Below are 12,258 nucleotides of genomic sequence, written 5' to 3'. Positions count from 1 at the left end.
ACGTCCCCTTTTTGCATCATTTTAAACTTCAAGCATGAAACTAGTATTTCATTTCCTTTCCACTCCCGTTTCCTATGCATATCACACAAGATATAAACATTACACTCAACCATAGTCGCAAGTTAGTCTTTTTGAAGACTAACCACATGATAAACCATTTTAATAAAGATTACAAACTTTAAATCTTACCACCCTTTTATGATCACAAGCATATTTCCATCTAGACATTTACCATCTCAATGCATAATTTTATAAATTTAATGTGGCGTAATCCAGCCACAACTTGGCCAAAGCCTAAGCATACACACCAAACATACTAGCCAAATAAACATATAGTATAAGCATTATAAGCATGGATAAGCACCACATTTATTTATGTATCAAACTTATCAACATGAGTTAATTCATAAACCATTTCTGACATTGCTACATATCAAATCATATACCAAGTATACCATATACACATACTAGGAAACTTTATTTTCTCACATGAACTTTAACTATAACTAATAATGCACAATTATAAACATAATTTCTTTTCAATCGTTTATCGATTATAATCGAGCATATGGCCAATTATACACAAATCATTCATATGTTCTTCCAATTTTCCTCCTCCTCCTCCTCTCCATTCCACATCCTTAATGTGTATAACACACTTAAACAACATTAACTACAATTTCACTATTCACTCACATGTATATTCAAAGCTATCTATTCGAGTCAGAGTCACTAAATTATTTTTACTCGGAGCTACAGAACTCCAAATTAAGAACCTTTTATTTTCCCCGAAACTAGATTCACATATCTTCTTACCATAAAATTTTCAAATTTTTTGGTTTAGCCAAATAGTACAGTTTATTCTTTAAAGTTTCCCCTGTTTCACTGCTTGACAGTTCTGATCTCTCTTCACTAAAAATTAATTATCTCATTGTACAGAATTTGGATATTGTTTTAGTTTATTTCTCTTGAAAATAGATTCACTGAGGATTCTAAACATATAAACTTTATCACATAATTATTTTTTACAATTTTTGAAAATTTTCCAAAGTCAGAACAGTGGATTCCAAAGTCATTCTGACTCTGTCTAACTAAACTTCAAATATCTAAAAATATATGACTCTTTTGTTTTCTTTATTTCTTTTATGTGAAAATAGACTCATTCATCTTCAATTTCATTTATTATTCAACCTCTAATTCAATCTCCACCATTTTTGGTGATTTTTCAAAGTCACACAATTGTTGTTGTCTAAACTGTTTTATTGCTAAATGTACTCTTTCATAATTTTACTTTTTCACTTTCGATCACAATTCAATTCAAAATTCACTTTTCCATTTCTAAGTCGATATTCAATTCAATTCCACACCTATATTCATTATTCAATTAGAGAACATCTTATAGAATTGAGTACTTCTTTTTCTCTATGCCATGGTCCAACTATGGTCTTACACATATTTACATATTGATGCCATAGCCCAGCTATGGTCTTACACAGTAGCACATATCACACCGATGTCATATCCCGGATATGGTCTTATACGGAAATCACATATCACATGTTGTCATGGTCCAACCATGGTCTTTTTCGTCAATTCATCACATATCACTGAACGAAAGTACTCATTCCTGCGTTCTACCCAATTTAATCTTCTAATTCAGTTTTCATACTATTATAATATTCATGGTTCAATAATAAATACATAAAACAAAACATCATACTACCTCTAATTTAACAATTAAATATAAGATTCTATCATATGAACGTATTGATTTCACTTATTCAAGTAAATGTACATAAACACACATTCCATTTATTTAAGTAAATTCGCTTACCATATTCACTTAATCAAATATGTTGAGCACATAGCATCATATAATCACCAACATACTTGGATGAGCTTATCACAACATAAACTTTCATTTCGTTTTTTTCTTGTTTTTTTTTTCAACTTATGATCATCCCTTTTCATACATGAACACATACATATCACGAATTTTTATTCTTACCTTTCCAAATTCCAACATAACGTGAGCATATTTCATTTTTGTCAATATCATTTTTAGCATTATCGAAAATAGCTCGGTTGAAAATCATCACTGTCTTAACAAAACAATTTCGTTAAAGCCCGGAGATATCACACCATCACGAGTCATAAGATGGCATGTATAGCTAGACTCACATATGCTACGTTCGGTCCGAGAACCGACTAAATCGTAGCTCTGATACCACTAAATGTAACACCCTAAATCTGGTCTAAACGTTATGACCGAATCTAGCGATGTCACATTGAAACACCCCTTACCCGTATTCGACGCCGGAATAAGGTATGAGGCATTACCAGAACACACACACTTATAAACATGTTGAACTGAGTTATAAAATTTCATTCAAATTTAAACTCTTCAAATTTTTAACATGCTTTTATAAATCTTCACGTTATAACTTCAAAATACTATATTTGTAACAAATAGGGCTTCTGAGGCCCAATACATACTCATGCAATTCAATACTTCACTTCCATTTCATTTAATTCACGATTCTCATGTTCACGATTCAATTCAATTTCTCAATCCAATATACATTATTCAATTACACTTAGTCAATTTCCCGATGAACACTTCGAAATAATAACAGATACTCGGTGGATTCAGCACATAGCAATCACCTTATTAATCAATGATGTCCGGTGGAATCAGCACATAGCAACCACCTTACTAATCAATGATGTTTAGTTCACATAATAGCCTACACATAGTACTACACATGTGACCATTACCTTCCGATACATGTAGTAGCCTGCACATAGTACTACACATGCGACCTATCATTCCGGTACACGTAGTAGCCTGCACATAGTACTACACATGTGACCATCACTTTCACTTTTACATAGTGGCCTACACACAATCCGTGCCACACATGTGATCATTTTGTTCACATCATTCGTATCCCTTTTTATTCCAAAGGTTCATTCGGGAATTTTTCACTTTTTCTCACTTTTTTTATCGATCAATTTCAATTTCTCGTCTTTCTTGATTTATAACAATACATTTAACTTATATAACCTTCACACTATTCATTCCAGTCCAAAAATCATACTTTGGAAAAATTATGTTTTTGCCCCTAAAGTTTCACAAAATTATGATTTTGCCCCTAGGCTCGTAAAATAATTTTTATTAATTTCCTTGCATTTTAGGCCTAACTGAACCATTTTCATAACTATAGCAGTCCACAATACTCACTTATTCACACACTTGTGACATATTTTATAACTTTTACAAATTAATCATTTTAGGCATTTTCATCGAAAATTACTTAGTACAAATCGTTTATCACACTCCAAACATTCATATTCTTCCATAAAACATCAAAATACATGCATATCATTTATGGGTAAATTTTTAAGCACAAACCCTAGTTCAAAACAATGGTAAAAATTGGTAAATCTTGTTACGAGGATTTTAAAAACGTAAAAATCATTAAAAACGGGGATAGAACGAACTTACAATCGAGCTTGGAAGCTTGAAAAACCCTAGCCATGGTTTCTCCATGCAATTTTCGGCCTACGGGTTGAAGATAGATAAAAATTGGCTTTTAATTTTGTTTTAAATTTATTTTAATAACTAAATGACCAAAATGCCCTTAATGAAAAACTTTGGAAACATGCCTAACCATACCCATTTTTGTCCACCAACTTAACCAATGGTCTAATTACCATATAAAGATCTCCAATTTAAAATTTCATAACAATTTGACACCTCTAACATATAGAACTCAATTTTTGCACTTTTTACAATTTAGTTCTTTTGACTAAATTGAGTGCCCAAACGTTAAAATTTTCGAACGAAATTTTCACAAAATCATTTTGTGAAATCGTAGACCATAAAAATATAATGAAAATAAATTTTTTTCTCGTCGAATTTGTGGTCTCGAAACCACTATTCCGACTAGCCTCAAATTCGGGCTGTTACATGTATTATAATAGTTGGATACAAAATAAAGAATAATTAGTACAAAACTAAACTTAAAAATAGGATATGAGTAAAAACTCTGGTAAAAAAATAAGACCTCTTCAAAATAAGTAAAAAATTTTCCTTCTCTTTATTAAAATTCATGGGAGTGTTTAAATACTACCAATTGAATTAATTTATTGCTAAAATTTAGGTAAAATACACTTTTTACACAAAAATATATATTGACATGATAAATCGAATGTGTATTTTTAAGAAAAATTTAACTATATTTTAATCGAAGTAATTGAGGATAATAATTATTTAAATTCATTAACTTCATTATTAAAATAAAAATTAAATTATATCAAAATTAAAATATAAAATTATATCTCAAATTATAATAGAAGGATTAGAATTGAAATTTAAATATTATAATGGCCCATAAAAGGAAGAAAAAGGAAGTGACACATGTGTAATGTAAAAGGCCTTAGGGCTTATATGGACATGAGCTAACCCAATGCTATTAAACAACCAATATAACTCTTTTTAAGAGACAAAATTAAATTATAATTTTATAATAGTAAAATATAATTTCATTGTTTTAATAGTCTATATTTTATAATTTTAAAAATTAAATTAAATTTTATATTTTTAAAAAGAATTAAAGTATAATTTTATTTGTACTAAATTAAAATTTTAAAAATTTCAAACATGCCAATTTTTGTGGTCTGCCAAAAAGGAAAAACTGTAGAAACTTTGGTACACTTTTTTTTTTTTGCCATAAAACAAAAAGTATTATTTAACAAAGCAAATGTGCCTAAGTGGTTGATTGATAATAAACTTGATCATCAGGTTATTCGTCCAAGTTTATTCGAAGAAATGAAGAGTTTGGATAAAAATATAGACTTGAAAAGTGGACTCGGACAAAAAATAAAACCCATTTTTTAAATGGGTCAAGCATCGAATAGGATTTTTGACTTAGGCTCGGCCCAAAACAGTCTAAATATTCTTTTTTGTTGTTATTTTGCTACCATTTTGTTGTTTTATTACTACTAATTTGTTGTTATTGTTTGGATATTATATAATTTTTATTTTATTGTTAATTTTGCTATTATTTTAGAAGCATTTGCTTGCGAAGTTGCAATTATCTTAATGTTATTTAAGTATAAAATTTTTTTAATGTATTTTCGATTTGTTGAGAAACATTTATTTTAATGATTTTACTGTATTTGATGTATTATTTTTTAAAATTTGTTTTTATATAAAAATAATACAAGCGAGTTGTGCTTGAGTTTAGCAGTTTTAATCTGGTCCAAATTTGAGCAGAATTTTAGGCCCATTTTTTAAGCTAAGCCTAGAAATCGACTGTAAAATTTTGCATCAACCTAGTCAAAACCCAACTCGACTCATGATTACTAAAAAACTTTTGATATAAATTAAAAAAAAGTTAGTATGCATTTTTTTTAGCGTACTCCTCTATCTTATTTAATATATATGTGTATTATTTTTTCAAAAGCCAAGAGTCTTATTACAGTTAATTGAGAATAGATTAAAACACGAAACTAATAATTTTTTGTTATAAAACCAGATCAATGATTAAACAGATTGGTTTTTTTTTCGATTCAATTGATTAAATATAAAATATTTTTTAAAGATCATAAAAATAAACAGTAGTGGATATAAATTATAACAAAAATTTAAATAGATAAAAATATGCTTCAAGTCCTTATACTCTTTATAGATTTAAAATTTAGTCCATCTACTTTTATTTATAAAATTAATTTCTCCACTTTTTCAATTTAAAAATTCATGATAAATTATTTTCACCATTAAAATTTTGTTCGTTAAATTCATTAATTAGACATTTTAAAATAAAAAATATTCGCTTGATAATCATATAACACAACAAATGATACTGTATGAACTTGAGTTTAATAGATTTTTATCAATTTAAACGGGTTTTCAACTGATATTTTATCGATTCAATCGATTAAACCAGATTCTAATTTAAACCAATTTATCTAATCTAATTCTCTAACAAATGTGAAAACACAATTAGACAACTATTTTATTAATCATCTCAACTAAATTAATTTCAGTTCTTCACTAAGCAATTAATGATAAAGCAAACTGCCATTAATTATAATAACTATTTTGACAGAAAACACAAAATTATATAACTATAATGTTGAGAATCAGAGACAAAATGTTTCCCAAATGCTCTGTTTTGTTATTAAAATAGAAAAAAATATATTTTATTTAAAATTATAAATAATAATATTTTTTAAACTGTTACCCAAAATTAAAAAATTTAAATCTAATCTCAACCTAATTCGAGTGGAATGGAAGCTGCCCAAGTTGGATTGGGCTTAATAGAATATTTTAAAGTGACAAAAATAAATATTAGTGCTTATAATATTTAATGTTAAGCCTATAGGAAAGTTCAACTACTAACATTAGAGTCGTCGATTGAGTTTTAATTCAGTTAGTATTAATATTATTATCAGTGAAAAAGGACGTAGATTTAATTGCGTTGAAGTGTATTATCCTCCTATTTAAAAAGAGACTATGAATAATTTTAAACATTATATCAAAAAATAAATAAATACTAAAAAACTCCGAATGTTAAGTGCACCATACATTAGTGAGGCTTTTCATCTTATAAGATATTGTGATGGGTGTGGTCCTACGGAGACTTCTTTCAATGAAGCAGGTATATCAAGTTGAAAATAGGTAAAATTATCATCGAGATCCTTATATTAATACTTAAATTATATTTTTCTCTTTTTACATAAAAAATGAGTAAATTAGTTACTGTACGTTAAATCAAAGAGCAAACTGGTCATTTCTATTAAAAATTCTATCCATTTTTACTGTTAAAACTAGCATGATTGATGAAATAATCAAACATTTACACGTGGCATGCTAAACGTATAGGGATCGATTTTTAATAATAGAAATGATTGGAATTTTTAATAGAATGACCTATTTACTTTTTTATCTAACGCACAGGGACTAATTTGTCCATTTTTCAGTAGATATGGTAAAATGCAATCAAACTCTTATTATAAAGACCTCTATGGTACTTCCATTGTTGAAAACATTAGTATTAGGAATTAAAGTAAGACCAATGTCATACGCAAATGCCATATGTAGCTTTTCTATTAGGTTACTTTGGGTCTAAATCGCTGCGTATGTGAGTTATGTCCGACTTTGTTCTGGTCTAGATTTAAACATGTATTTCAATTCTCAATTAGTTATATTTTGTATTCAGTTGATTTTGGTTATTATCAACCGAACATATACTTTTTGTGATTTCTATTATATTTATTATGGTGGAGATATTTGATAGGTCCCTTTATTATAGAGATCTGATCAAATTAGTCCTTCTATTATTAAACGGATCGATTTAGTCATCATACTATTAAAAAAAGTACATAAGACCAAATTGGAATAGAGTTAATATTTACTATTTTAAAAATATAATTTATTATTTAATAGAGTTAATATTTTTAAAGTTTTTTATGATTTTGTGTATAAAAATTATTATTTGGAATTGAATTGTAAAAGAAAAAGTGCTTACAATTTAAATTTTTTATTCTTTTTATTAGAAGGACTAAATTGATTTGTTTAATAATAGAAGGACTACTTCAATCCAGCCCCTGGGACTTCCCAGATACTTTATGATTGTACTTAAAAAACCGTAAACAAGCTAAAAATTTGGGCAATATTGATTGTAATGGTAACTTTTGTCATAAAATTGAGGGAGTTAAATGCAATTTTCGTAAAATGTAGTAAAAATAATTGTAATAACTACCATAGCATATAATAACTGATACCGGAACCAGCTTCCAACAACAACCGGTCTAAGCAAAAGACTGATTGGTGACTTTCAGTCACACTCTTCTCCATGGAATCTCCTTCCCCCAATTTTCAAGGTAATAATAACATTTCTTAAATCCCTAGCGTTATTTTTCTCTAAATTATTAACTACCAATTTTTTTTTTAAAAATTTCTTCCATCTAGAATGGATGAGCCAAATTGGAGTCAACCCTCCACCTCCGGTGCTTCGTCTTCGTCTTACAGGGAGGATTCAGGCGCGGCAGCGGCGTCTTCTTCACAGGTTCGAGAGGAAGAGGAGGACCGAGACCAGGACTACCCGCCACAGCATCATTTCCAATTTCATAGTCCTGAGCTTGAGAATCACCACATTGGTGGCTTTCTTTCTTACAGAGATAACTCACCTGCTTTTAATGATAATTCATCATCGGTGATTAGAGATGACACGTGGTCTTGCATCATTGTTGTTTTCACTTTTTGGTTTTTCGGTTCGTATGAATCTTCTTCTTTTTTTATGGTAATTAAGAAAAGTTTTTTTTTTATTTTGACGTTGATTTTTTTGGATGGATTGGAACAGTTTCGATGACTTTGATTCTGGGAGTTTACGGGCCAATGAATCTACAACTTGGTCCAAATTGTTCTCTTCTTATTCAACCAAATCCTCTTTTTGTTCAGAGTGTGACGGTGATTTGCCTTTTACGTTCTTTTTTTTATGAACTTTTGGTTCAATTTATGCTTTTCTGTAGAGGGAGGGGTTGTTTTTTGGGGGTTATAGCTTATTTCGGTTTTTGTTAGGTGGAGGAGAAAGATGGTACTAAGCCAGGACTCAACCTCTATGGATTATATAAATCTCCATCTCTTGATGAAGTTACTACCTGGTCTGAAACTTACACCCCCACTATTCAAGCCGATTCTCACATGGTAACTTTGATTTTTGTTTTGTTTTTAGCTTGAATAGTTTGGTTCTGATTATGTTTCTAAGCTCTAATTTTTTTATGATGACCAGGAGTGGATTCGTTATCTGAACAGGGGATCTCAAGTTAATATTTCATATAATGTGAACTCAGTTAGCTCCTCTGTTTTTCTTATAATTGCTGAAGGTAATCATATAACAGTAATAACTTTTCTGGGAACTGTTTCCATAAAGCTTGTTCTAGGAATGTTGTGAATTAAGTAATAGAATCTTGGGAATTTAATGGTTCAAGTTATTTGGTCACATTGCAGGGAGTGAAGGCCTTGCTCGATGGCTTGAGGATCCAACATACCCTAACACCACTTTATCTTGGAACATTGTTCATGGTGAGATGGAAGTGGTAAAGCATGAATGTTCTTACCATAAAAATGGTTTTCTACTGACTGTGTAGTTTTGGCAGGGAGTGGTATGATTCAGCAGGATATATATAGATCTTCAAGTTATTATATTGCACTTGGTAATATGAACACAGAGGACATTAAGGTAGTGTTGAAAATTTGACTTGTTTATCTTGGTTTGCTGATTTGGTTCTTTAGTGCTGCTTAAATACTTGAGATGTTGAAATCTTAACTACCTCTTTTACCAACTTTAGAAATAGAAATACTTCATGTTGTGTGTCCCTTTTAGTTTGTTTGAATGGATTTGATATTATTGATGAATATTATTAACTTACTAAGACAGGGGCGGGCTACTTTAATCATTAAAGCAATGCTACCTTGTAAGTTGTAACTGTGGTGGGAAATGTCATAGGTTAAGCTATTTCAAATAAAACTTTGGGATGTTGGTGTTTATTCTGCAACTAGTCTGCAAGACTACTATCTGTATGATTAAAGTAATCAATGGAGTGCGTTCTTAAATAAAAAGGACCTTGAAACATCAAAACATTAATGTCGATTGTCTCAATTTGTTATGTTAAAAGTTTATATGAATATGAGATGAACAAAGTGGGAAAAACTGAATTCCCATGGATCCCTTTAAAAATTATCTCTGTGTATGACCTCAAAATATTAGTTCTAAGAAGCCCTTAACCTGCCAAGTTAGATTTGAGTGGTAGCTATATACATATGATTGATGATATCTCAAGTTCTAGTAGGTGCTTTAGGTGACAAGAATGCCTGCCATTCTATCAGATTTCACTGAACCATTTCTTTCTATAGCTACAATTTCCCGGTCTTCCTTCCGTTCTTTGGTTACTTCTTTTTTCATGTGACAATTGTGTTGAGTTTTACATTGAACAGGTGCAATTAAACTTCACATTCAAGGCTTATATTTACAATACAACTGAAGCTTACTACAAGTGTACCTTCGCTAATGGAGTGTGTAGCTTGAATATCTTGTTTCCTGAGGGAAATTCTGTAGTCTTGACATCTCCTGGTCCAGAACAGGTAAATCTCTTACTTTCTTTTAAACATAAAATCTTTCTTTCAATGTCTTTCAAGATTATGTGGTTTTGAAGGCTGTTACATAGCCATTTCCATGTTATTTGAATCATGGATTAATGCGTCTTCATAGCAGAGGCTATATATATTGTGAATCTTCCTTCATTACCGAATGTTTTCTTTACAAAGACTTTACATTCGGTTTTCTCTCTTTCTTTGGTTGCTCCAGCGTAGATCTGCACACGACTGGTCTTTTAGATTGTCGTATGGACCAAGATGGATTACATATATTGTTGGCATTGGTAAAGTGCTTTCTTGATTGCTCTCATTACGACCTTTACAAGTATATCATCTTAGAATTTTGAAATTCTATTTTTTCTTCTGAAAGGTGGAATGACTGGAATCATGTTGGTTGCCTTTAACTTCTTAAACAAGTTCCAATATACTCGTGAAGATGAAGCACGTCTTCGTAATGGGGAGCTTGCTTCTGCAAGAGCCCCTCTGCTTTCACGCAAAGCCGATGATTTATCAAGTCGAGGATCATCTTATGATTCCGTTTCAAGTGATGAGGCAGATCTTGAAGATTTTCTAGCGGTTTCTCTTGAAGGCACATCAATAGGAGACGGTGAAAACAGTAGCAATACCCGGAGACTTTGTGCAATTTGCTTCGATGCTCCAAGGGACTGCTTCTTCCTTCCATGTGGGCACTGTGTGGCTTGCTTTGCATGTGGAACAAGGTAAACTATGCATCCTCACCTCTTTTTTACAGGATTAACCCTGCGCTTACAGTGACCTGCTGATTGTTACCTGCCATGATTCCGAAATTTAGCTTACTATCAAAAACTTTTCTTTTTGTTGAATCAATGCAAGATTTTCTTAGTTGACAAGTATTGTAATAAACGTTTTGCAGAATAGCAGAGGCTGATGGAACTTGCCCCATTTGCCGTCGGAGTATGAAAAAAGTGAGGAAGATTTTCACGGTATAATCAGGGGGAACAGCAGTTTATGCTGATGAATCCCTTAATCGAGTGAATGATACACTGTCTGACTGGGTTATCTTTATCAACACAGTTTTCAAGGTGAGACTCTTATCTATCATCGTTCTAAACGATGTTACACCAACCCGTCATTGTTCTTGAAGCATTGTATCCATCGAACCAATGAGCCATGCATTTTGTTTTCCCATAGTGGCTTTTGTATCCTTCATAAAAGTAGATTTTCTTTGGATTCAACAATTCAGTCATCACTTTACAAACAAACCAACTAAAAAGTAATTATTTTCTTCATTATTTTTAGTTTATCTTTTGAAAATCTGTGTTGTAATGTATTAAGCTCTTAATTGAGTTGATGTTATCAGTCAACCGGTACCAACTCAGTTGAATAAGAATTAAAATAACTTTATTTACAAAGTAAATAATATTATTTATCAGATGATGGATTTGAATTTAAGTTTTAACATTTCTACTTTACTGGTAAAAGTACTATAAAGATCTGTACAATAAATTAGATTGCATTTTGCCTCTTCTACCTAAAAAAATGAGAAACTTAGTTCTTATATATTAGATCAAAGAACAATTTGGTATTTTTGTAAAAATTAGCGTGACTGGTGGAATAATTAGATAATGACATGCGAACCTCGTACTAACGTACAAGGACTAGTTTAGACTAATATATCTATTTTTTTGAGGAGAACAAACAAAATACAATTCAATTTTTAATCTAAAATCTCCATAGTATTTTTATCCTACTTTACCATTTTAACTAAAACCGGTTTTTTATGCATACATGAGTGTGATGTAACTATTAAAAATAAAACATTTCATTATTAATAGAACACAATAGCATGGAGCAATGGGAAACGGGGGCAAATAACCAATAAAAGCTCCTTTATTTTTAAAATTATCGAAATGAGCCAGGTTCTGAATTAATTACTGAAATGGACCATTTCCCCCAAAAACGCGTCCACGTCAACGCGTTGTCAGGGACTAAAGCAGGAAAATGCTTATTTAAGGAAGTACTTTGTCCACGTGGACAAAAAACGCTTCCTCAAGGAAGCGCTTTGTCCACGTGGACAGAAAACGCTTCCTTGAGGGAGTGCTTTGTGTCCACGT

At 30.8% G+C, this 12,258-nt stretch overlaps 1 protein-coding gene across 1 annotated transcript; it reads left to right on the top strand.

Moving 5' to 3' along the window:
- Positions 1-7,780: 7,780 nt before the first annotated feature.
- Positions 7,781-11,576, top strand: LOC105786558 (E3 ubiquitin-protein ligase APD2). Its single transcript, XM_012613055.2, has 11 exons — positions 7,781-7,893; positions 7,982-8,283; positions 8,373-8,479; positions 8,591-8,716; positions 8,802-8,895; positions 9,020-9,094; positions 9,169-9,251; positions 10,007-10,153; positions 10,377-10,449; positions 10,536-10,884; positions 11,058-11,576. The coding sequence occupies exons 2-11, from the start codon at positions 7,983-7,985 to the stop codon at positions 11,131-11,133; spliced, it is 1,431 nt and encodes a 476-aa protein (XP_012468509.1). The 5' UTR covers positions 7,781-7,893; position 7,982; the 3' UTR covers positions 11,134-11,576.
- Positions 11,577-12,258: the final 682 nt, after the last annotated feature.

The sequence above is a fragment of the Gossypium raimondii genome, chromosome 1 (genome assembly GCF_025698545.1).
Source record: "Gossypium raimondii isolate GPD5lz chromosome 1, ASM2569854v1, whole genome shotgun sequence".
In the NCBI taxonomy this organism is placed as follows: Eukaryota; Viridiplantae; Streptophyta; class Magnoliopsida; order Malvales; family Malvaceae; genus Gossypium; species Gossypium raimondii.
This window is presented reverse-complemented; position numbering and strand designations above follow the sequence as displayed.

Excerpts from the sequence above, each read along its gene's own strand:
- LOC105786558 (XM_012613055.2), top strand. The coding sequence starts at position 7,983 with ATGGATGAGCCAAATTGGAGTCAACCCTCCACCTCCGGTGCTTCGTCT. Across the intron at positions 8,896-9,019 it reads TTTTCTTATAATTGCTGAAG|GGAGTGAAGGCCTTGCTCGA; the intron begins GTAATCATATAA and ends GTCACATTGCAG. Across the intron at positions 9,095-9,168 it reads ATCTTGGAACATTGTTCATG|GGAGTGGTATGATTCAGCAG; the intron begins GTGAGATGGAAG and ends TAGTTTTGGCAG.